Raw genomic sequence first — 27,292 nt, forward strand, 5'->3', positions numbered from 1 at the left:
CAGATAAGCACCATTTTCTCACAGACTGGACTGGAAAATCAATTCCAATGGAAGTTTTCGGATGCCAAAATGCTTTATGTACATAGCTACTATAATAATTTTCACAATGAGAAATCAACATGGTTAATTACACACACACACACACACAAAGATGGGTGTGGTGGTCAAATGTTAAAGAGCGCTGGAGTCTCGCCCAAGAGTGGTTTAGGGTGGAGATTTTTCTGATCTCCCTGGTCAAACATACACGTGCCTGAACCCCCCGTGTGTATACGCATGCAGAAGATCAAATATATACATTGAAGATCCTGTAATTCATGTTGGCATTTGGTGAGTTATGGAAACGAGAACATACCCAGCATGCAAAAATGGAGTATGGCTGCCTACATGGCGGTGTAAATAAACAATAGTCATATATGTAAAAATTTTACTCATCCTTTTGTGTAGGTGTGACTGAAACCCAACTGAATGACAGGAAACAAATATCCAAAGGCAGCTGTCGGACGGCTTGACCCAGGCAGGCAGTCTGTTGTACAAATGACTCAGTGCTTGGAAAGACTTTTTTGCTGTACAGTCTGGTTCTTATTGGGAAAGAAAGAAAAAAAAAAAAAATATATATATATATATATGGGGAAAAAAAAACCTACCTCAGATGCAGCACAATAACTGTAAATAAAGTGTACGATGCAAAACATGCACCACCATCCTGCCTAGTAATTCTACATGCCCCTCTTAACCTCCCCTTTCCGTCTCTCTCTGTGTCAATCTCTCACTATACACCTGTCTCTTTTGTCACTCTCCCCCCTACTTTCTTTACTCTTCCCCTTGTCTCTTCTTCCTTCTGTCCTCCACCGTGTCCCATCCCTATAGTCACTGTTCTTTATCTATTTATAATGTTATTGTGTTGTACATAAATATCTGTACTTATGTTTGTACATGCATATGTAATTATATTGCTGCTGTTGTGAGTTTGACATCATTCTTGCCTAGAGGGCTGGATGTAAAGAGAAATGCTGAAGGGGAAAATGGTGTCAGGAACACAAAGTCTGGGTTGCACTGTCAAACTTGGCAACATGAACATGGCTACGTTTGCTTAGCTGTAAGAATTTTCCCCAAAGTCCACTCACTTGGGAAAATTCTTGCCACCAATCTTCTTCTTCTTCTTCTGCGTTCGCGGGCTGCAACTCCCACGTTCACTCGTATGTACACGAGTGGGCTTTTACATGTAAGACCGTTTTTACCCCGCCATGTAGGCAGCCATACTCCATTTTCGGGGGTGTGCATGCTGGGTATGTTCTTGTTTCCATAATCCACCGAACGCTGACATGGATTACAGGATCTTTAACGTGCGTATTTGATCTTCTGCTTGCATATACACACAAAGGGGGTTCAGGCACTAGCAGGTCTGCACATATGTTGACCTGGGAGATCATAAAAATCTCCACCCTTCACCCACCAGGCGCCGTCACCGTGATTCGAACCCGGGACCCTCAGATTGACAGTCCAACGCTTTAACCACTCGGCTATTGCGCCCGTCCTTGCCACCAATCAAACTCAGCGCTGTTGATAGGATTGCTGGTGCAGAGCCCAGGAGGGCTGGTGTGATAGGTGCAATCACAGTGATATGAGGAGTTCATATCATACTCCTAGTTTGGTTAAATATACTTACCATGTCAAACTGCTGCAAACCAGGTCTATCTGTTTGCTCTTCTCGGCCAAAATTTATCACGGCAACTCAGTGATATGGCATCTCGCCATTAGACCGCCGTCTTCTTGCCAATGAAATATGCCGTTTCCGGCAGGAGGTAAACAATCTTTGTCAACACTTCTGACATCACTGGGTATGGAAATGCATGAAGGTGGAAAAGGATAAAACAGTTCCTGAAATGGTCCACACTGGTAAATAACCTGTTGACACAAAAAGGGAAGAAGACCACAATACCATGGACCACGTACACAATGCAAACTGACTGTGTGCATCTCTCTCTCTCTCTCTCTGTGTGCCAGGTTAGGAACTGTCACATCAGCTACCAGTGCTACTGAATATCACAAACTGACAATGGTGATAACAAAAATTTAAATACAGTTGTTCCCAAATCGATTCCACACACATTTTATAGAAAGAACACAACAGACTGATCTAATAATCAATTGGTAGGTAACCCAAAAATATGCACAGCAGTATGCATACCAAGTAGCCACAACTTAAGGGGTTTTATCCTGGAAATTGTTCCATTCATTATTCACATCTACAATTTCCCCCATCTACATTCACCTCCTCTTTCTCCATGAACACATTTTTGTACATATAAAGAAAAAAGAAAAAAAACTTTTTTCAATGTCAAAAATATTGATCAAGACTTTTGGAAAAATGAAAATGAATCTCTCACCTGCCTCAACTTTGATTTCTGACTGAAACAATGAGTCTGATATAGCACCCCTGCAACAGTCAAGTCTCAGCATTCCATCCTTTTCTGAGTAAAACATTTCTATGTAAACAAATGCTGCAAAAAAAAGTGCAAGGTATCTGCTGGAGGCAGCTACGTCCTAATTAAATATGTACGGTATATGGCATCAACATCAGTCACAGGGTTGGCTGGCTCTCTCTCTTCAACCACTGCAGAACACACACATCTCACCCCCTACCAGAACTCTGTGGCCCTCGAGGGCCACACACATCAGTCACCATCCGTCCTTGATTCCGGACCAACTGCTTCACTCGCTGCTGCCTCAATCTTCGCTTTTGAAAGTTCCGGAACTTGTGACTCGGGTCTGGAAGTTTGCGCTTCGGACCGTTCAGGGGCTTTTGGCTGTGGATTCATTTCTTCACATTGAGGCAACTGTTCTGAAGCACTCGCTTCTAGCCTTCCACATACTCCCTGTTCCAATGCTGGCACTTCAAAGTGTTCAAGGCCATGCAAACGATCTGTGTAAGCTTCCACTTCCAAATGTCCCAGGATTTCTGACTGACTCTTTCTCATTCCACAAACCCCCTCTTTTCCCCATGGTCCCCTTTCCCCCATGTCCTTCCCTCCCTCCTCCTCCTCCTGCTCCTCATCCCCACCCTCCGTCTCCAGAGAATATATGTACATGGGTCCACTCCTGTCTTCTGTTGTGATCCGCTTCAGAGACGATGAGTCAAAGCTGCAGATGGAGTGTCGGTGCGACATGGAGTCGAGGAAGGTATGCGAGTTATCGCGGGTCACGGTCTTCCTCAGCGAACCCTCCTTGTTGAACCTGCGGATGGCCGTCGTCAGGGTCTGCAGCGTCTTCAGGTCGTCGTCCTCGAAGGCAGCGAACAGGTCCCGTGTCCGTATCTGGGTGTTGCCAACCACTGGAAAAAAAAAAACCAACATAGAAAACAAGATGTACACACTGTGCAAGTTCATCAGCAATTAATAGAAAACTTGCGTCAAAAATGAAAATTGTAATGCCCAAGCATGCCACCCTACCTCCCCCCCCCCCCCAACCCCCCTCTCTCTCTCTGGGGCAAACAGCCCAAATTTAGCATTGCACACAAAAGAATGCTTGGATTTTTTTTAAGTTATTTAGCTAAACTACAGTTTTCCAGTGAATGCCCATTTTCTGGTGAATGCCCATTTCAAACATAAATGCTATTCATTTAAAACACATTTCTTGATTTCCTTGCCCTTCATGACTTTTTTTTTTCATTTCTGGCATGAAATACAGCATTGTTTTCACACTCCAAATCAGGTAAAACACACACACACACATTTACAGTGACAGACATTTTCTCCCACAGTCCTAGTCAAGACCAATCATAAGCTGATTTTCTTTCTTTTCATCTCTCTCGTCTCTTTTTCCGTCTTCAGTCAGCCTCTCTGGCAATGGCCCACCCCACGTTCCCATCCTCATGCAAATGCGCACACACACACACACACACACACACACACAACACACACACATGCACACACACACATTTTGTTTTTGTAGTTGTCTGATATTTAGTGGAAATGGCATTATTAAATAAAAGAGAGAGAGATTTTTTTTTCCACACCTGGCTGGGTGTGGTTTGCCGAGGATGTGTGTTCCTCAGCAGCAGCTTTCAGCTTGTGACTCCTCCACTCCCTGGTGGCACGCTGCACCTCCTGCTCTATCTGGGGGTCCTACAACACAGAGCACTGCCTCACACACTTGTCAACTCCACTCACACCTATCTAACTCTGTGTACACACCTGTTGACTCCACTCAAATCAAATCAAATCAAATTATAGTGCATAGAGCCTCGCCAACCACTAAGGCCATCTCAAGGCTATTGCCACGTCAATACTGTCAATGGTAAAAAAAATTACAATAAAAACTAGTCACCACTTCAAGCTTTCCACTCAAAGTTTAAAAACCTTCCAGAGTTTAAAACCTTCAAATCTGATTAACACATCTTTCAAAAAGTCCATCAGCATCCACGGAGGGACATCACAAAACTTAAGTCTTCAAAGAATCCCCCGTGCAATGTCTGTGTCTAACGTCATGCACATCCCAGCAGTCAAGGAGCACACGGTTCACGGTGAGAGGCTCATCACAGGGAATACAGCAAAGGGCCTCCTCCCCCTTCAACAAATCAAATCATGTCGTTTATAGCCCAGCCGACCAGTAAGGCCATATCAGGGCTGACACCACATTAAAACCATACCCAGGTCAGATCGGTATAAAAACCTAGTAAAAAGACCCCCAAAATGTTCATGTATCAGTTAAAAATCTTACATGTAAATAAAAATCCTTCTTTTAACAACTGCCCAAGGTGGGACATCACAAAACAAAACTCTCAAGAGAATCAGCAGTATAATATTTCACTCTCATGTCATGCAAGTCCCAGCAGTCAATCAACAGGTGTTTCACCATCAGTGGTGCATGACACGGAATGCACCAAGGAGCCTCTTCTCTTTTCAACGAGTGAAATGAAATGAAATTATGGTGCTTAGAGCCTCACCAACCACTAAGGCCATCTCAAGGCTATCACCATGTTAATAACTACTACAAGAATAAAAAACAAACAAAAAGAGTCACACTTCAAACTTTCCACTCAAAGTTTTTTTTTACTTCTATAGTTTAAAACCTTCAAATCTGATTAAAAATGTTCACTTCTTTCAAGAAGTCTATCAGCGCCCACGGAGGGACATCACGAAACAAGGTCTTCAAAGAAACCGCCGTGTAATGTCTGTGTCTAACGTCATGCAGATCCCAACAGTCAAGGAGCACGTGTTTCACGGTGAGAGGCTCATCACAGGGAATACATCAAGGGGCCTCTTCCCCCTTCAACAAGTAAGAATGAGTAAAAAAAAAAAGTGTGCCCCGCATGCAGTCTGCACAGCACAGACTCCTCCTTTCTGTTCTCCACCCCCGATGGGAGGGTCTCTTTTAGGTCTGGACGGATCTGGAAGAGCTTGTTGTCCGTCTGGGTGTTCCACTCCTCTTGCCAAAGATCCTTGACATAAGTGTTCACCTTCTGCTTCATGTCTGTGTATGGTAAATGAAATGAAATGAAATTATGGTGCTTAGAGCCTCACCGACCACGAAGGCCATCTCAAGGCTATCGCCGCGTTAAAAACTACTACAAGGGTAAAAAAACAAACAATTAGAACGACTCACCACTTCAAACTTTCCACTCCAAAGTTTAAAAAAAAACTTCCATAGTTTAAAACCTTCAAATCTGGTTAAAAATGTTCACTTCTTTTCAGAAGTCCATCAGCGCCCACGGAGGGACATCACGAAACAAGGTCTTCAAAGAAACCGCCGTGTAATGTCTGTGTCTAACGTCATGCAGATCCCAACAGTCAAAGAGCACGTGTTTCACGGTGAGAGGCTCATCACAGGGAATACATCAAGGGGCCTCTTCCCCCTTCAACAAGTAAGAATGAGTAAAAAAAAAGTGTGCCCCGCATGCAGTCTGCACAGCACAGACTCCTCCTTTCTGTTCTCCACCCCCGATGGGAGGGTCTCTTTTAGGTCTGGACGGATCTGGAAGAGCTTGTTGTCCGTCTGGGTGTTCCACTCCTCTTGCCAAAGATCCTTGACATAAGTGTTCACCTTCTGCTTCATGTCTGTGTATGGTAAATGAAATGAAATGAAATTATGGTGCTTAGAGCCTCACCGACCACGAAGGCCATCTCAAGGCTATCGCCGCGTTAAAAACTACTACAAGGGTAAAAAAAACAATTAGAACGACTCACCACTTCAAACTTTCCACTCCAAAATTTAAAAAAAAACTTCCATAGTTTAAAACCTTCAAATCTGGTTAAAAATGTTCACTTCTTTTCAGAAGTCCATCAGCGCCCACGGAGGGACATCACGAAACAAGGTCTTCAAAGAAACCGCCGTGTAATGTCTGTGTCTAACGTCATGCAGATCCCAACAGTCAAAGAGCACGTGTTTCACGGTGAGAGGCTCATCACAGGGAATACATCGAGGGGCCTCTTCCCCCTTCAACAAGTAAGAATGAGTAAAAAAAAAAAAAAAAAAAAAAGTGTGCCCCGCATGCAGTCTGCACAGCACAGACTCCTCCTTTCTGTTCTTCACCCCTGAAGGGAGGGTCTCTTTTAGGTCTGGACGGATCTGAAAGAGCTTGTTGTCCGTCTGGGTGTTCCACTCCTCTTGCCAAAGATCCTTAACATAAGTGTTCACCTTCTGCTTCATGTCTGTGTATGGTACAAAGGATCTGGATAATTCTTTCTTTACAGCGTTCCTGGCCAGCAGGTCTGCCCTTTCGTTACCACGAATGCCAACATGTCCGGGAACCTAGGCCAACACAACCTCATATCCTTACTTCGTTGCGAGAGTAAAAGATTCATAAAATTCCAGCAGTTTGGGATGAGTGATATTCCTGCAGGCGATCGCCTCCAGGGCTGACAAGGAGTCGGAAAAGATCATGAATCTCTTTTATTTCGAAGAGATTTATATGTTGAGAACATTTTGAAGGAACCTGCACCTGAAGTACAAAGACTGCATAAAAACAACAACATAATAATAAATAATATGTGTCCTATATCTAGATCTAAGAATTTCTTTCTTTTTTTTTCCTTAATTGAAGATGTCTAGATATAATTGTGTGACGAAGGCATTTTAGAAGTGCTCTGAATTTGGGGAGTACTCCGAATGGAGAGGAATTATTTTTTAACCGAGAGTTCAGTTCCCCCATTTTCTTTTTTTAGGAGCTTTTGTGGGAGTGAGAGTTTTTTGGTCAGTCGGTCGATTAACATTCAGAGGTGAACACCCTTTTCCGAGATTGGCTCAAACATATACCTGCTACATGTTTCTGTAGGTGAGTCCAGGTTGTTTACTTTTTGATACTGGGTTTGGTTGACTAAGTATTGAAAATGGGCTTTGGAAATTTAGTTGGAGTTATTGGTCATGTGGTGTTGTTTGCCGTTGCAGAGGGTTGACCTTGTCATCAGTAATAAAATCTTGCTTCGTCACAAAAACAGGTTGAAGTTGACAGGGAGCAGAAATTCATTGAAGCTAGTTTATTTCCAGTTTATTGGAAACTTATGGTTATAAATATGTTTTCAGCGGAGAGCCTTGGACTGGGCTTGATGTTGGCGGTTGGACCACCTGAAGAGAGGAACGCTGATGTTCGGGTCTTCAACCTTCATAAAAGTTCATTCATCTTCATAAAAAGGGGAGTGATAAATAAATATATAAAACCTCAAAGACAATGAAATTTAAAAAAAAAAAAAAAAAAAAAAAAAAGTACATTATATTTACCTGCTTAACTTATGAGCAGAGGACATTATTAGTCTAGGTTAAAAAAACAACAACAAAAAAAACATATTTACCTGCCAAATTCATGAGCAGAGGACATTATTAGTCTATGTCGAAAAAAAGAACAAACATCATATTTACCTGCTGAATTTGTGAGCAGAGGACACAAAGTTGTCTGTGTTGGGTGATGAAACATACTTTAGTTTTGTTGTTGAAGATATATCATAATTATGTATATTTTTTTGTGGTGGATGTGAATTTGGAAAAGACACTGCACAAGATTCTGCTTTGGTTGGAAGAGTGATGGTGTGATAGATGAACCTTGTTGAGTGCATGTTTATAAACTGTTAATAATTAACCTATGAAAATATATTAAGGTTTGATGACTGAACAGTAATATGTGGAGAATTATCTATGTTTTGTTTTGCTTGTGAAAAAAAGAAATTAGAGTTGGCAAACATTACCAACCTTGTAGTGAACTTAATTTTGTTAAGAGTGTGTGTGGTGTGTGAGAGAGAAACACGAACATAACGCACACTGACAGTACACACAGATTATTACATTCCACGCCCCACGCACACGTAACAAAGAGCTTGTGCTCAATTCTATACCAAATGAATGAATCTAAATAATCTGAAGAAAGGGTTCAATTCTGCACAGAGGGATTGGTGCACAATCAAAGCCTTTGTGAGGATGTACTCTGATGAGAGAATCTTCCAAGTACTTTGCTCAATATTCAAACAATTTTTTGAAGATGAACTTTGTTGACTTCAAGTCAAGGATAAAATTTTTTAAATAAAAAAAAAAAAAAAAAAAAAAAAACTAGTCACCATTTTAAGCTTTCCACTCAAAAGTTTAAAAACCTTCCATAGTTTAAACCTTCAAATGAGCTTGAGCTGAATTCTATCAAAATGAATGCCAGTAATTGGAAGAAAGGGTTCAATTCTAAAAAGAGGGTTTGGTGCACAACCGAAGCCTTTGTGATGATGTACTCTGAAGAGAATGTTCCAGGTACTTTGCTCAATAATCAAATTTTTTTTTTTAAGATGAACTTTGTTGACCACATACTGCCTCATTGTCATGATGAGTCGCAACATGTAATGCCCCAGCTGGAGTCACAAGGTCTGTGGGATTGGTGAGACTTGATCAACAGACCAGCACACATGGTGGTGACCATCAGTCTGCTCACAACATATTACCTCACCATCATGATGAAAGCTGGAACATTTAACAATGCCCCTGGCGTCACAGGGACCGTCAGTCAATAGGTGAAGTGTTTAAGTGAGGAGTTTGCACTGAAAAACACAGGTGGGCTGTGGAACAGGATAGCACACAAGCTGGTGACTGTCAGCTTGTTAAGTACATATTGCCTCATTGTCATGAGCAGGAACATATAATGCCGACCCACCCCCCACCCACCACTGGTGAGGTGAGTCACAAGATCTGTGGGGTTTGGTGAGACTTGATCAACAGGCCAGCACACATGGTGGTGACCATCAGTCTACTCACAACATATTACCTCACCGTCATGATGAGAACTGGAACATTTAACAATGCCCCTGGCATCACAGGGACGTCAGTCAATTGGGAAAGTGTTTAAATGAGGAGTTTGCACTGAAAAACACAGGTGGGCTGTTGAACAGGATAGCACACAAGCTGGTGACTGTCAGCTTGTTAAGTACATATTGCCTCATTGTCATGAACAGGAACATATAATGCCGACCCACCCCCCACCCACCACTGGTTAGGTGAGTAGGTGAGGTGGGTGTGTTGAACAGGCCAGTACATAGAGCTTGAGCTCAAATCAAATCAAATCAAATTATGATGCTTAGAGCCTTGCCAACAACTAAGGCCATCTTAAGGCTTTCGCCATGTTAGTACCTACTTCCAAGTCAAGGATTAAAATTTTTTCAAAAAAACAATAAAAAAAAAATAGTCACCATTTTAAGCTTTCCACTCAAAAGTTTAAAAACCTTCCATAGTTTGAACCTTCAAATGAGCTTGAGCTGAATTCTATCAAAATGAATGCCAGTAATTGGAAGAAAGGGTTCTATTCTGCACAAAGGGATTGGTGCACAACCGAAGCCTTTGTGATGATGTACTCTGATGAGAATGTTTGATGTACTCTGATGAGAATGTTCCAGGTACTTTGCTCAATAATCAAATATTTTTTTAAGATGAACTTTGCTGACCACATATTGCCTCATTGTCATGAGTCGCAACATGTAATGCCCCAGCTAGAGTCACAAGATCTGTGGGATTTGGTGAGACTTGATCAACAGGCCAGCACACATGGTGGTGACCATCAGTCTACTCACAACATATTACCTCACCGTCATGATGAGAACTGGAACATTTAACAATGCCCCTGGCATCACAGGGACGTCAGTCAATTGGGAAAGTGTTTAAATGAGGAGTTTGCACTGAAAAACACAGGTGGGCTGTTGAACAGGATAGCACACAAGCTGGTGACTGTCAGCTTGTTAAGTACATATTGCCTCATTGTCATGAACAGGAACATATAATGCCGACCCACCCCCCACCCACCACTGGTGAGGTGAGTAGGTGAGGTGGGTGTGTTGAACAGGCCAGTACATAGAGCTTGAGCTCAAATCAAATCAAATCAAATTATGATGCTTAGAGCCTTGCCAACAACTAAGGCCATCTTAAGGCTTTCGCCATGTTAGTACCTACTTCCAAGTCAAGGATTAAAATTTTTTCAAAAAAACAATAAAAAAAAAATAGTCACCATTTTAAGCTTTCCACTCAAAAGTTTAAAAACCTTCCATAGTTTGAACCTTCAAATGAGCTTGAGCTGAATTCTATCAAAATGAATGCCAGTAATTGGAAGAAAGGGTTCTATTCTGCACAAAGGGATTGGTGCACAACCGAAGCCTTTGTGATGATGTACTCTGATGAGAATGTTTGATGTACTCTGATGAGAATGTTCCAGGTACTTTGCTCAATAATCAAATATTTTTTTAAGATGAACTTTGCTGACCACATATTGCCTCATTGTCATGATGAGTCGCAACATGTAATGCCCCAGCTAGAGTCACAAGATCTGTGGGATTTGGTGAGACTTGATCAACAGACCAGCACACATGGTGGTGACCATCAGTCTGCTCACAACATATTACCTCACCGTCATGATGAAAGCTGGAACATTTAACAATGCCCCTGGCATCACAGGGACCATCAGTCAATAGGTGAAGTGTTTAAGTGAGGAGTTTGCACTGAAAAACACAGGTGGGCTGTTGAACAGGATAGCACACAAGCTGGTGACTGTCAGCTTGTTAAGTACATATTGCCTCATTGTCATGAGCAGGAACATATAATGCCGACCCACCCCCCACCCACCACTGGTGAGGTGAGTCACAAGATCTGTGGGGTTTGGTGAGACTTGATCAACAGGCCAGCACACATGGTGGTGACCATCAGTCTACTCACAACATATTACCTCACCGTCATGATGAAAACTGGAACATTTAACAATGCCCCTGGCATCACAGGGACGTCAGTCAATTGGAGAAGTGTTTAAGTGAGGAGTTTGCACTGAAAAACACAGGTGGGCTGTTGAACAGGATAGCACACATGCTGGCGACTGTCAGCTTGTCAAGTACATATTGCCTCATTGTCATGAGCAGGAACGTATAATGCCGACCCACCCCCCACCCACCACTGGTGAGGTGAATAGGTGAGGTGACGTGAGTAGGTGAGGTGGGTGTGTTGAACAGACCAGTACATAGAGCTTGAGCTCAAATCAAATCAAATCAAATTATGATGCTTAGAGCCTTGCCAACAACTAAGGCCATCTTAAGGCTTTCGCCATGTTAGTACCTACTTCCAAGTCAAGGATTAAAAAATTTTTAAAAACAATAAAAAACTAGTCACCATTTTAAGCTTTCCACTCAAAAGTTTAAAAACTTTCCATAGTTTAAACCTTCAAATGAGCTTGAGCTGAATTCTATCAAAATGAATGCCAGTAATTGGAAGAAAGGGTTCTATTCTGCACAAAGGGATTGGTGCACAACCGAAGCCTTTGTGATGATGTACTCTGATGAGAATGTTCCAGGTACTTTGCTCAATAATCAAATATTTTTTTAAGATGAACTTTGTTGACCACATATTGCCTCACTGTCATGATGAGTCGCAACATGTAATTCCCCAGCTACAGTCTCAAGATCTGTGGGGTTTGGTGAGTTTCAGTTTCAGTTTCACTTTCTCAAGGAGGCGTCACTGCGTTCGGACAAATCCATACACGCTACACCACATCTGTTGAGCAGATGCCTGACCAGCAGCATAACCCAACGCGCTTAGTCAGACCTTGAGTGCATGCTTACATATTTGTGTACCTATGAAAGTGGATTTCATTTTACGTAATTTCGCCAGAGGACAACACTCTCGTTGCCATGGGTTCTTTTTCAGTGCGCCAAGTGCGTGCTGCACACGGGACCTCGGTTTATCGTCTCATCCGAAAGACTAGACGCTCAGTTTGATTTTCCAGTCAAACTTAGGAGAAAGGGCGAGAGCGGGATTCGAACCCACACCCTCACGGACTCTGTATTGGCAGCTGAGCGTCTTAACCATTCTGCCACCTTCCTCCTTGGTTTGGTGAGACTTGATCAACAGACCAGCACACATGGTGGTGACCATCAGTCTGCTCACAACATATTACCTCACCATCATGATGAAAGCTGGAACATTTAACAATGCCCCTGGCGTCACAGGGACGTCAGTCAATAGGTGAATGCCCCTGGCGTCACAGGGACGTCAGTCAACAGGTGAAGTGTTTAAGTGAGGAGTTTGCACTGAAAAACACAGGTGGGCTGTTGAACAGGATAGCACACAAGCTGGTGACTGTCAGCTTGTTAAGTACATATTGCCTCATTGTCATGAGCAGGAACATATAATGCCGACCCACCCCCCACCCACCACTGGTGAGGTGAGTAGGTGAGGTGGGTGTGTTGAACAGGCCAGCACATAGAGCTTGAGCTCAAATCAAATCAAATCAAATTATGATGCTTAGAGCCTTGCCAACAACTAAGGCCATCTCAAGGCTTTCGCCACGTTAGAACCTACTTCAAGTCAAGGATAAAAAAAACAACAACAAAAAAACAAACAAAAAAAAACACAACAATAAAAACTACTCACCGACAGTTCCGGTTGGCTTCCAATGTCGGCAAGTCAGACATTGTTTGCTCCCATCTATTTCTTAAAAGATAAGTGTTTGTTCGTGTGTAGGAAGTTCAAAATGTCACCAAAAGTGGTGTGTGCTTTTGTGGGAAAAGATTCCAACATCTATCACGGAAAGCAACATTGTGAGAGGGTATTCATTGGTGATACACATGGTAAGCTAGGACGGCGCTGGTGCTGGAATCTGGAACTATGGCGGCAGCCCCGCCAGCGGAGCCAGTGTTCGTGACGACTCGCGCGCTGCCCTCCTATGAATCTCTGCCCAACACATACGATATTTGTGTAGCTACAGAAAGTGTGTCAGGCAGAGGTACGATTGTTGGGGCGCAGCGTATTCGCGGACTCTGGCGCATCTATCCCAAAACAGACGAAAGTAGAGACAAACTGTTGCTGGAGGGGTTTGTGTTTAGGGGTGCACGTGTGGCTCTGCTGAACCGAAACCCCTTTTTAAGAAGGGAAGAAGACGATTCAAAACCAACAACGAAACTATGGATTAGTAGTATCCCGCTAAGTGTGGACAATAGAGACATTGAAGCTGCGCTGAAGAAGGTGGGCGTGGAACTACACTCATCAGTTAAAAATGAACTGGCCAGGAATCCTGATGGGAGACTGACACATTTTCAGACTGGCCGCAGATTTGTTTTTGTGTCTGTACCCAGCACTCCACTGCAGCCAGTCTTGAAAGTCGGACTATTTTCAGCAGACATTTTTCATAGAGAAATGAAGGAAAAACTTAAATGCAGTAAGTGCCTACAAGATGGCCATAGGGTGTCCGGTTGTGAGGGTGAAGTTGTGTGTAGGGGGTGCTTCCAACCGGGACACAAAAAAATAGATTGTCCGTTGGCTTTGAGCGAACCAGACAACCGGGAGGCATCAGTGGTGGTCAGTGCTGAGCCCCCGAAAGAGAAGGAAGACAGCAGCACTGCACACACAGAGCAAGTTGTGCAGGAAGGGGAACTACACACCCCTGACAGCCCCGCCGTGAGCAGAGCACAGCGGCAGCCAGCGGTGAAGCACACCGATGGTCAACACGGCAACACGGCACGGGGCAAGATGAGAGAGAAACGGGAGAGGAGTGACTCCCCATCAGCCAGCGATGAGGAGCAGGAAAAGAAACGACCAAGTGTGGACTGCAGATCTCACACACAGCAAGAAGGGGAAACGGACCATGCAGACATGGAAGCAGCCGGCACCTGACGGCTGCTGTCTGAACACTGGACTGAGTTCACCTCCACGACCCTGGCTTCGTCTAATGGACTGACGATAATGGACAGTGAAATAAACACTACTCCTCATAATCATGGCGAATAACACTCTTAGCACTGGAACGCTAAACATGCATGGACCAAGAAACAAATTAAAACGAAAAGTGGTATTTAACTTTATAAGAAACCAAAATCTAGATATTGCATGTTTACAAGAAACATATATCACAGACGATCTAATACATGAAATTGAGAGAGAATGGCCAGGAGAAGTTTTTCATAGATCAGGAACAAATAGAAGTAATGGATTAACGATATTCATAAATAACAAGAAACAAACCACTATTGAACACATTAAAGCAACGGATAGAATATCATTAATTAAGGTAATGCTAGAAGACAAAGTGAATGTTATTGCTAATTGTTATGCTCCAAACTTTACAATAGATAAAATTAGCATTTATAACTCAACTCGGCGATCTATTGCAGGACCAAGAATATGACAACCTGTGGGTAGTGGGGGATTTCAACACAACAGAAAGCCAGCTGGACAATATTGCTGGCAAACCACACTTGATCCGAGAAACAGAAGTGCTTACCAACCTGTTAGCATCACTCGATCTTATCGACATGTGGAGGACACTCCACCCTGACGCCAAAGAATACACTTGGTCCAGACCAAACCCATTCACAGCAAGAAGAATCGACTATATATTCTGCGACTCTTCCACACAACCATTGATAAAAAAGGCAGATATAAGGGTGTTCCCGCAATCGGACCACAAACTCGTTAAAGTAGTCTTCAGTACAAACAACTTTCAGAGAGGTCCAGGATACTGGAAATTCAACAGTTCCTTGCTAACAGATCAAGCTTTCCTAGTCGGAACAAACACTTTTACTGATGAACATTTTACACAATATAAACACAAAAATCCACAGAGAGCTTGGGAAACGTTCAAAGTTAAGTATAAATTTTATTGTATTCTATACTCAAAAACATATAAATCCCAACATCAAAACAAACAAACTGCCATAAAAACGCTAAACGAAGCAGAACACCAATTGTCAGAAGACCCAAACAATAAAGAAATCCAAACAAAAATACACAAAATGAAGAAAGACATAGAAATACAGGAACTGAGAGAAGCTCGAGGAGCACAGGTCAGTTCCAGAGTCAAATGGATAGAACATGGTGAGAAAAACACCAGATACTTTCTCCAGTTAGAAAAAATAAAGGCAACATCAAACACAATATCTTGCCTTCAAATAGATGAAACGACAACAAACAGTCCGGAAAAGATACTTGGAGAAATAAAAGAATATTTTGATAATCTATACAGAGAAGACAAATCGTTAACTAGGGGAGACATACGGGAACATTTCCTGTCTGACCAGGATTTTCCAGTCGTGACACAAGAACAAAAAGAAGACTGTGACAAAGAGATTACTGTGGAGGAACTCACCCATGCACTCAATGTGCTAAATAAAGATTCTGCACCTGGAAGCGATGGTCTCACACCATCTTTCTATAAACAATTTTGGGACCGACTGAAAATACCACTTTTCAATTGTATAATCGATGCCCTAGAGCAAGGCGAATTATCCTTTTCAATGAGAAAAGGAATCATAACACTAATACATAAAGGAAAAAACCTTGAAAGAAACAATCTAGCAAACTACCGACCTATTACTCTTACCAACACAGACTACAAAATAGTTTCCAAAGCTTTGGCTATACGACTGCAAAACGTAATCAAAACAATAATCAACGAAGATCAGATAGGATTTATAAAGGGTAGAAACATTGCTTTTCATTTGAGGTTCTTTGATGATCTCACAAAATATTTAGACAGAACTGACCAGCAAGGTGCACTGATCACATTAGACTTCTCAAAAGCCTTCGACACGATATCAAAGAATTGTATAAAACAGGCACTTGGCATTTTTAATTTTGGTCCAAAATTCGCAAGTTTAATTGCAAGTGCAATGAGAAATACAGAAAGTTGTATACACAATGGTGGCTGGCTATCCGACTGGTTCCCAACTGAAAGAGGAATAAGACAAGGATGTCCCCTCAGTCCCCTCCTTTTTGTTATAGCTGTAGAAATCCTTTCCATCCAAATTCGAAACAACAAAGAAATTGAAGGAATCAAACTCTTGCATCAAAGCTTCAACGACAATGGGCAACCCAATATTTCCAAAATAAAGCAATTTGCAGATGACACTACGCTAACAGTTAGAAATGAAAAAGATATACAGATAGCCATAAATACTATCGATGAATTTGAAATCTTTTCAGGACTAAAACTTAATAAAAATAAATCCGAAGGAATATGGTTAGGTTCAAGGAAAAAAGAAGTTGGAACTTATAATGGCATACCTATGAAATCTGATAAAATAAGAATTCTGGACATATATTTTTCAGCAGACAGAGAAATTTCGGAAATTGAAGAGAACTGGAAAGCTAGAATAGATACAGTAATTAGAAGTAGAACTGTTAAAAGATGGGAATGTAGGAACCCATCACTCTTTGGCAAGGTAAAACTTGCAAAAACACTCCTCCTGTCACAATTCACTCTTCTGCTACAAGTAGCATCGATCCCAGAAAAGACAATAAACTATATAAATACTCTCTTGTATAGATTCCTGTGGAAGAAAAAATATAACAATAAAAGAGCATTTGAGAAAGTGAAACGGGGAGTTCTGAGTCTCGACAAAGCACACGGAGGCCTAAATATGATAAATGTTGAACACCAACAACAAATGTACTTGGTAAAATGGGCAGTAAAATTCCTCAAAGAAGAAAAAGCACAATGGAGCATCCCTGCAAAACAAAATATTGCACCTTTTGAGAACGCACACTGTGCTTTTAACTGCAATGTCACTCCAAAAGAAATAAAACACTTAGAAAAGGTACAATCAGTCTTTTGGAGAGATGTGCTAAAAACAGTAGCGTCCTTTAACAAGAATAGACTGACAGACAACATAAAAATGGAACCTCTTTGGAACAATAAACATATAAAATACAAAGGAAATACCTTGTTCTTCATAAAGTGGAGCAAAGCGGGTTTTTCCATCGTGCAAGACCTATGGCTAGATGGAAACCTCTTAACGTACCAAGAAGTTTCAGAAAGAAACGGTCCTCAGCCAAACCTGTTATTTGAGTACAACGCAATCATAAATGCACTACCACGTGCGTGGAAACTTCAGCTAGCACATGATAATCTAAAGGAATACATTCCGTATAATATAGCAACTGAAGAAGGAAATGTAACCACCCTGTCTAATAAACAAATTAGGAAAATATCTGCCCTTCAAAAAAACCATGAGATTTGCACGGTGCAATTCTGGAGATGAAAATTAGAGATCAAAAATCAAGATTATTTCAGCTTAGCCTATGAATGCATGCAGGAAACTCGACTGAGGTTATTACATTTCAAATTCATACACAACATCTACCCAACAAACATCATGCTACAAAAAATGGGTGTTACAGATACTAACAAATGCCATTCGTGCCAAGAAACCAACTACATTGAACATGCATTCTATGCATGTCCCAAGCTCACCACTTTCTGGACAAACGTAAAACAATTTATACTTACTAAGTATAACACTTGGATCCCAATGAACGAGAAGATAGCATTATTTGGTGCAACTAAAACTGATATATTATCAAATTCAAAAAGAAAACAAGCAAACATTATCTTATTGGTTGCAAGGCTTGCTATCTCCAAATTTAAATACGACTAATGTAAGAATCTTGAACTTATATTCAAAACAGAGCTAAGCCTTAGAAATCTGGAAGGAATATAAAAAAAATATTAAAAACAAAAACAAAAACAAAAAACAACACACACACACACACACACACACACACACACACACACACACACACACAAACAACAAAAACCAAAACAAAACAAACAAACAAACAAACAAAAAAAGGAAATGCCAATAAAGAAGAGAGAGGGAAAAAAAAGGATAACAGAAAGAAAGGAGAAAAAATGATGACAGAAGAAAAAGATGGGGGGGGAAAAAGGAAAAAAAAAACAAAAAAACGAAGGAAAAAAAAAAGAGAAAGAAAAAAAAAGGAAACAAAAAAAAAAAAAAACCCGAAAATCTTCCATGGAAGACAGCCCTGCACATTTGCAGAACTTGATTTCTCCTTTAAAAAAAACAACAACAACAATAACAAAAAAATCACCATTTTAAGCTTTCCACTCAAAAGTTTAAAAACCTTCCATAGTTTAAACCTTCAATGAGCTTGAGCTGAATTCTATCAAAATGAATGCCAATAATTGGAAGAAAGGGTTCTATTCTGCACAGAGGGACTGGTGCACAACCGAAGCCTTTGTGATGATGTACTCTGACGAGAATGTTCCAGGTACTTTGCTCAATAATCAAATTTTTTTTTTAAGATGAACTTTGTTGACCACATATTGCCTCATTGTCATGATGAGTCGCAACATGTAATGCCCCAGCTGGAGTCACAAGGTCTGTGGGATTTGTGAGACTTGATCAACAGATCAGCACACATGGTGGTGACCATCAGTCTGCTCACAACATATTACCTCACCGTCATGATGAAAGCTGGAACATTTAACAATGCCCCTGGCATCACAGGGACCATCAGTCAATAGGTGAAGTGTTTAAGTGAGGAGTTTGCACTGAAAAACACAGGTGGGCTGTGGAACAGGATAGCACACATGCTGACGACTGTCAGCTCGTTAAGTACATATTGCCTCATTGTCATGAGCAGGAACGTATAATGCTGATCGACCCCCCACCCACCACTGGAGAGGTGAGTAGGTGAGGTGGGTGTGTTGAACAGGCCAGCACATAGAGCTTGAGCTCAAATCAAATCAAATCAAATTATGATGCTTAGAGCCTTGCCGACAACTAAGGCCATCTCAAGGCTTTTGCCACGTTAGTACCTACTTCAAGTCAAGGATTAAAAAAAAAAATTAAATAAATAAAAATTAAAAAAACCAATAAAAACAAGAGAGGCAAGGCCTTCAAGACTCACTTGTGATAAATTAAGTCCCCTAGCATTAATTACAGAGTAATTTCCCTTTTTTTACTATCTGCACCAAAACGTTTGCAAAATAAATAAAAATTCCATGCTTAGCAAAAGAAGTTCCTGTTTGAACAAAAAAATGAGAATAATGACTCCTCTTGTTGTTATGTCAGAATAAGAGGTCAAAGTGCCAAGTTTAGAGAATACAAAAAATATAACAGTAAATGCAGTTTGCATATAATTAGGCTTCTTTTTTCTTTTCTTTTTTTTTTTTGCCTATCCCAGAGGTGCAATACTGTTTTAAACAAGATGACTGGAAAGAACTGCATTTTTCCTATTTTTATGCCAAATTTGGTGTCAACTGACAAAGTATTTGCAGAGAAAATGTCAATGTTAAAGTTTACCCCGGACACAGACACACAGACACACGGAGACACACACACACACACACACACACACAGACAACCGAACACCAGGTTAAAACATAGACTCACTTTGTTTACACAAGTGAGTCAACTAGTCTATTTAACAATGCCCCTGGCATCACAGGGACCATCAGTCAATAGGTGAAGTGTTTAAGTGAGGAGTTTGCACTGAAAAACACAGGTGGGCTGTTGAACAGGATAGCACACATGCTGGCGACTGTCAGCTTGTCAAGTACATATTGCCTCATTGTCATGAACAGGAACATATAATGCCAACCCACCCCCCACCCACCACTGGTGAGGTGAGTAGGTGAGGTGGGTGTGTTGAACAGGCCAGCACATAGAGCTTGCGCTCAAATCAAATCAAATCAGATTATGATGCTTAGAGCCTTGCTGACAACTAAGGCCATCTCAAGGCTTTCACCACGTTAGTACCTACTTCAAGTCAAGGATAAAAAATTTTTTAAAAAATTAATAAAAAACAATAAAAACTAGTCACCATTTTAAGCTTTCCACTCAAAAGTTTAAAAACCTTCCATAGTTTAAACCTTCAAATGAGCTTGAACTGAATTCTATCAAAATGAATGCCAATAATTGGAAGAAAGGGTTCTATTCTGCACAGAGGGACTGGTGCACAACCGAAGCCTTTGTGATGATGTACTCTGACAAGAATATTCCAGGTACTTTGCTCAATAATCAAATATTTTTTTAAGATGAACTTTGTTGACCACATATTGCCTCATTGTCATGATAAGTCGCAACATGTAATGCCCCAGCTGGAGTCACAAGGTCTGTGGGATTTGGTGAGACCTGATCAACAGACCAGCACACATGGTGGCGACTATCAGTCTGCTCACAACATATTACCACACTGTCGTGATGAAAGCTGGAACATTTAACAATGCCCCTGGCATCACAGGGACGTCAGTCAATTGGGAAAGTGTTTAAGTGAGGAGTTTGCACTGAAAAACACAGGTGGGCTGTTGAACAGGATAGCACACATGCTGGCGACTGTCAGCTTGTCAAGTACATATTGCCTCATTGTCATGAACAGGAACATATAATGCCAACCCACCCCCCACCCACCACTGGTGAGGTGAGTAGGTGAGGTGGGTGTGTTGAACAGGCCAGCACATAGAGCTTGAGCTCAAATCAAATCAAATCAAATTATGATGCTTAGAGCCTTGCCGACAACTAAGGCCATCTCAAGGCTTTTGCCACGTTAGTACCTACTTCAAGTCAAGGATAAAAAAAATTAAATAAATAAAAATTTAAAAAAACAATAAAAACAAGAGAGGCAAGCCCTTCAAGACTCACTTGTGATAAATTAAGTCCCCTAGCATTAATTACATAGTAATTTCCCTTTTTTACTATCTGCACCAAAACGTTTGCAAAATAAATAAAAATTCCATGCTTAGCAAAAGAAGTTCCTGTTTGAACAAAAAAATGATAATAATGACTCCTCTTGTTGTTGTGTCAGAATAAGAGGTCAAAGTGCCAAGTTTAGAGAATACAAAAAATATAAATATAACAGTAAATGCAGTTTGCATATAATTAGGCTTCTTTTTTCTTTTCTTTTTTTCTTTTTTTGCCTATCCCAGAGGTGCAATACTGTTTTAAACAAGATGACTGGAAAGAACTGCATTTTTCCTATTTTTATGCCAAATTTGGTGTCAACTGACAAAGTATTTGCAGAGAAAATGTCAATTATGATGCTTAGAGCCTTGCCAACAACTAAGGCCATCTTAAGGCTTTCGCCATGTTAGTACCTACTTCCAAGTCAAGGATTAAAAATTTTTTAAAAACAATAAAAAACTAGTCACCATTTTAAGCTTTCCACTCAAAAGTTTAAAAACTTTCCATAGTTTAAACCTTCAAATGAGCTTGAGCTGGAATTCTATCAAAATGAATGCCAGTAATTGGAAGAAAGGGTTCTATTCTGCACAAAGGGATTGGTGCACAACCGAAGCCTTTGTGATGATGTACTCTGATGAGAATGTTCCAGGTACTTTGCTCAATAATCAAATATTTTTTTAAGATGAACTTTGTTGACCACATATTGCCTCACTGTCATGATGAGTCGCAACATGTAATTCCCCAGCTACAGTCTCAAGATCTGTGGGGTTTGGTGAGACTTGATCAACAGACCAGCACACATGGTGGTGACTATCAGTCTGCTCACAACATATTACCACACTGTCGTGATGAAAGCTGGAACATTTAACAATGCCCCTGGCATCACAGGGACGTCAGTCAATTGGGAAAGTGTTTAAGTGAGGAGTTTGCACTGAAAAACACAGGTGGGCTGTTGAACAGGATAGCACACATGCTGGCGACTGTCAGCTTGTCAAGTACATATTGCCTCATTGTCATGAACAGGAACATATAATGCCAACCCACCCCCCACCCACCACTGGTGAGGTGAGTAGGTGAGGTGGGTGTGTTGAACAGGCCAGCACATAGAGCTTGAGCTCAAATCAAATCAAATCAGATTATGATGCTTAGAGCCTTGCTGACAACTAAGGCCATCTCAAGGCTTTCACCACGTTAGTACCTACTTCAAGTCAAGGATAAAAAAAATAAAAAAATTAATAAAAAAACAATAAAAACTAGACACCATTTTAAGCTTTCCACTCAAAAGTCTAAAAACCTTCCATATAAGCTTGAGCTGAATTCTATCAAAATGAATGCCAATAATGGGAAGAAAGGGTTCAATCCTGCACAGAGGGATTGGTGCACAACCAAAGCCTTTGTGATGATGTACTCTGACAAGAATATTCCAGGTACTTTGCTCAATAATCAAATATTTTTTAAGATGAACTTTGTTGACCACATATTGCCTCATTATCATGATGAGTCGCAACATGTAATGCCCCAGCTGGAGTCACAAGGTCTGTGGGATTGGTGAGACTTGATCAACAGATCAGCACACATGGTGGTGACCATCAGTCTGCTCATAACATATTACCTCACCGTCATGATGAAAACTGGAACATTTAACAATGCCCCTGGCATCACAGGGACGTCAGTCAATAGGTAAAGTGTTTTTTAAGTGAGGAGTTAGCACTGAAAAACACAGGTGGGCTGTTGAACAGGATAGCACACATACTGGGGACTGTCAGCCTGTTCACTACGCAGATTACCTCGGTGTCATGAGCTGGAACATGTAATGCCCCACCTGGTTTGTGGGAGCCCATGGGTGAAGTGTTTTTAATTCAATCGAGTCTTGTTGCAAACTTAATTCTGACATCACTCATTTGCTTAAAGTCATGTCAGACACATGCTTTCAACAGATTTTGTTGATTTAAAATAAGAAGAAAAAAAAAATCAGACCACTTGCATTTAAAGGGTGGTAAATCTTGCTTCCCTGGATAACCCAGTCTCTCTTCACACAGTTCCTTCCCTTCTGCCATTCTTCATCCATCAGATGGAATTGAAATGAGTTTTTATGGACCTTAGATCTACACACGATTCAGCATGACTTCACCCAGGCTAAATTGCTTTGCCAACATTTTCTAATGAATCCCCCTTTTATGTGTGGTATTCATAAACAGCATTCTTGGCAGATCAAACCAAGAGCAGAGAAGTGTGAACGCACCTGTACAGGACTCAGGAGGCAGACAGAGGGCATGAAGAACTGGATTCAAACAATTTAAGATTCAAGAAGTGTGTTCAAAAAGTTTTTGTTTTCCCGCAAATGTGCATCATTTCCGATTACCTATGCAATGGGAATTATATGGATCCCTCCCTGAAGGTAGGAATTTTGAATAAATTCATTGCTTTGGCTGCAAATTTGTGCATGTTTAACATATATGGGACAGATGATTGATTTCTTTTGATTTTTTTAAAATAAATAATAAAACAGTGCAAAATGAGGGGGATGGCAGCCATTTTAGCTGTGACTTGAATGAGTTAAGAGTGAGGTGTAAGCACTACACAACATAGGTGAGCTGTTGAACAGGCCAGCACACATGTTGATGATGATAATGAATCCTTCATACCAACCCTCATGCTGGTTGCCGCCACTAAGTCGTGATACTGTACGTATACCGACAGCTGGTAGTTGCGACAAAAGTTGCACTGGCAGTGTCTCTCTCTTCGGTTGAAATGAAATGAAATTATAGTGCTTAGAGCCTTGCCGACCACTGAGGCCATCTCAAGGCTATCGCCATGTTAATACCAACTACAAGGGTAAAAACAACAAACAATAAAAACAAGTCACTGCTTTAAGCTTCCCACTCAAAGTTTAAAAAACCTTCCATAGTTTAAAACCTTCAAATCTGATAAAAACTGTTCACTTCTTTCAAGAAGTCCATCAGTGCCCACAGAGGGACATAACAAAACAAGGTCTTCAAAGAAACCGCCGTGTAATGTCTGTGTCTAACGTCATGCAGATCCCAACAGTCAAGGAGCACATGTTTCACAGTGAGAGGCTCATCACAGGGAATACATCAAGGGGCCTCTTCCCCCTTCAACAAATAAGAATGAGTAAAAAAAAAAAAGTGTGCCCCACATTCAGTCTGCACAGCACAGACTCCTCCTTTCTGTTCATCACCCCCCAATGGGAGGGTCTCTTTTAGGTCTGGACAGATTTGGAACAGCTTGTTATCCATCTGGGTGTTCCACTCCTCTTGCCAAAGATCCCTAACATAAGTGTTCACCTTCTGCTTCATGTCTGTGTAGGGTACGAAGGATCTCGATAATTCTTTCTTTACAGCGTTCTTGGCCAGCTGGTCTGCCCTTTCGCTACCACGAATGCCAACATATCCAGGAACCCAGGCCAACACAACGTCGTATCCTTTCTTCGTTACAAGAGTAAAAACTTCGTAGAATTCCAGCAGTTTGGGCTGACAAGGAGTTGGAAAAGATCATGAATCTCTTTTGTTTCGAAGAGAGAACCATTTTTACCGCCAGAACCGGTGCAGTCAGTTCCATAGTGTACACTGAGCCGTCAGATAGGATGTGTAGTATACAGCTCGGCCAGACCATGTGTGCAATGCGTGCGCGCGTGTGTGTGTGATTTGCTAGTCACATTTTAGTCTTCATATCCAACATTTATCTAATGTGTCATGTATAAAACCATATGTTTTGTAAAGCACCTAGAGCAGATGTCTGGATAGTGTGCTATTTATATCCATTATCATTATGTAACATGATTATTGTGTTTTACCCTTTATACTGTTCACATCTTTGTGTGACTGTCACTGGGGAGGGGTAGAGGTAGGTAGAGATAGGAGTAGGGGTGGAGGGGGCAGACTGAGGCGAACTGGACAGTGTGTAGTGGTTTGGAGGGGAGGGGGAGAGAAGGGGGGGGGGTGGAGGCCGAGGGGTCGTGGTCGAAGTGGGGTCACTGTGGAGCCAACAAACAACATACAACCTGTTATTCCTGACTGTATTGGTGACACTGGACTGAAGAAAGACCCAAACAGCACAGACTGCATTGACTCTTTCTCTCTTTTTGTTGATGATGATCTAATTCAGAAATTTGTTCAGGAAACCAATTTGTACGCACAGCAGACACACCAACAGATACAGGCATATCCAGGCAATCAGAAAAAGTACTCCAGACTATCAGCATGGACAGATACAAATGTGTCAGAAATGAAATAGTTCCTGGGTCTGACTTTACTGATGGGCATCTCAACAAAGCCAAGCACTGAGGCATACTGGTCAACACACCCTCTTCTCTCTACACCTATCTTTTCTCTGGTCATGACGAGAAACAGATACCAGCTTCTCCTCAGATTTTGGCACTGTAATGACAATTCACAGGAACCTGACCACAATGACTCACACAAGAGACAGACCATACAAAGTAAGACCAGTAGTATAACATTTCCAAAACAAATTTCAGACTGTTTACAAGCCAGACAAACTGGGTTCTGTCTGTTCTCCTGGCCCTCCTGTCTCCCGTACACGCATATTTTCTGGTGAAAACGTCCAATTTTCTCTTCGAACTGAGAAGCGGTGTGCTTTCACTGACGCCCGTAGATGTTGAAGGCACCGCTAAGTCAGTCGCTGTTTCGGCAGGCTTTTTTTCAGCTTGTGTTGTAATCTTACGATTTCTCTTCCTTTTGCCGAATGCAAAGACAGTCCTAAACTTCTTTCCAACGTGTTTTGGCATTGTCCGTGACTTGTAATAGAAAATTTCGATCAAAATCTTTGGCAACTGGTGTGTCGATTGAAATCGTGAAGAAAACAGACGCCATCTTGGAAAAAGTCACATGACCGATTGGGCCAATGGGCTATTTTTTTTACTCCGACAAGCCAATCAGAAACCTTGACTCAGCCACAACCCCTCAAAAATGCCTCTCGGGTTCCTTCGGATTTGCTCTTCGTGTGTTTCCGTGAGTGGAATTTTCCACAGGAAATAGGAATGAGAGGACAGACTGGTGAATGACCTTCACACTGATACCAAATAAGTGGGGGTTTCCAAACCAGATCGCGAGCACCAGGCCGTCCAAATCGATGCAAACTTTGATTTTTTTGTCACATTCGCTCAAACTTCACACACACCCATGTCAGAAAATGATTTTATTTGCAATGAAATCAGTCAAATTGAGCAAAATGGTTGACAGAAATGCAAAGAAGAGACATTATTTGACCAAATACAAGTATAATCCCAAAACACGTTTTTTAATGATTTTTGGTGAAAAACCTATGCCGTGGTCCACCTTAACAGTTACTGGATTCAGGATCCTCTGATCCGTACATCAGCCTTTCCTGCTGCCATGCCACGTGACAGATTTCTGCTGCTGTTGAAATTCTGGCACATGGCTGATAATGATGATCTGCCACCAGCAAACATACCCAACAGAGACAGGCTGTTCAAGCTGCGGCCTCTACTGGATCATCTGTTTGAACAGCTCCAAACTGTGTTTGAGCCAGGCAGAGATATTGCTAACGACGAGTCTCTACTTCTGTGGAAAAGTCGCTTGGTGTTCAAGCAGTTCACCCCACTGAAGTGTGCACGTTTGGGCATCAAGCTTTTCTTGCTGTGTGACAGCACATGATACACCTACAAGTTCAGGGTATACGCAGGGAAAGATGAGACCACAGCAGATTGACCGCCACTTACCACCTGAAGCAGCCAGCCTGGGATGTTCTGGGAAGGAAGTAGTGCATTTCATGCTGCAGCTGCTGAACAAAGGATATCAACTCTTTGTGGACAACTGGTACCCTTCATGTGACCTATTCACATTCTTGAGGAGCAATAATACCTCCTGTTGTGGCACTCTCCATGTACCCTGGGCTTCCAGCCTGCCTTCATGAGCTGCGTGTGGTGAGGGGACAGACCGAAAGCCGAGTTTGTGATGGCCTTCTTGCCCAAAAGTTTGTGGACAAGAGAGACGTCTTCATGCTGACAACTTGCCACAAACCTGCAGTTGAAGACCAGCAGCAGCAAGACCAAAGGGCAGTGAACAAACCTCCAGCAATTCTGGATTACAACAAAAACATGGGTGCTGTGGATCGACATGACCAGCAGCTACAGCCCTATGATGCCACAAGGAAAACCCTGAAGTGGTACAAAAAGCTGTGTGTGCATTTTTTTACAAATTGCCATGCTGTATGCACACATCCTCTACAAAAAAGCAGGCAACAGCAGTACATTCCTGGACTTCCAGAAGGATGTGATTAGTGCAATGATTTTTGGCGACCAAGACCCACACATTGCTGAAGATGACCACACTGTTCATCTGTGTGGACAACACTTCACTGATGCTATCCTACCT

At 41.6% G+C, this 27,292-nt stretch overlaps 1 protein-coding gene across 5 annotated transcripts in view; it reads right to left on the reverse strand.

Annotated features, from left to right (window-relative positions):
* Nucleotides 1–972: 972 nt before the first annotated feature.
* LOC143300465 (ankyrin repeat domain-containing protein 27-like) overlaps nucleotides 973–27,292 on the reverse strand; it is a 69,757-nt gene continuing 43,437 nt past the window's right edge. For all 5 annotated transcript variants that reach the window (XM_076614167.1, XM_076614166.1, XM_076614165.1 and 2 more), the window contains 2 exons: nucleotides 4,016–4,124; nucleotides 973–3,331 (listed from right to left, as the gene is read on the reverse strand). In XM_076614167.1, coding sequence (XP_076470282.1) covers nucleotides 2,676–3,331; nucleotides 4,016–4,124 — 765 coding nt within the window. In that variant the 3' untranslated portion in view covers nucleotides 973–2,675. The remainder of the gene's footprint in view (nucleotides 3,332–4,015; nucleotides 4,125–27,292) is intronic.

The sequence above is a fragment of the Babylonia areolata genome, chromosome 26 (assembly GCF_041734735.1).
Source record: "Babylonia areolata isolate BAREFJ2019XMU chromosome 26, ASM4173473v1, whole genome shotgun sequence".
Classification (NCBI taxonomy): domain Eukaryota; kingdom Metazoa; phylum Mollusca; class Gastropoda; order Neogastropoda; family Buccinidae; genus Babylonia; species Babylonia areolata.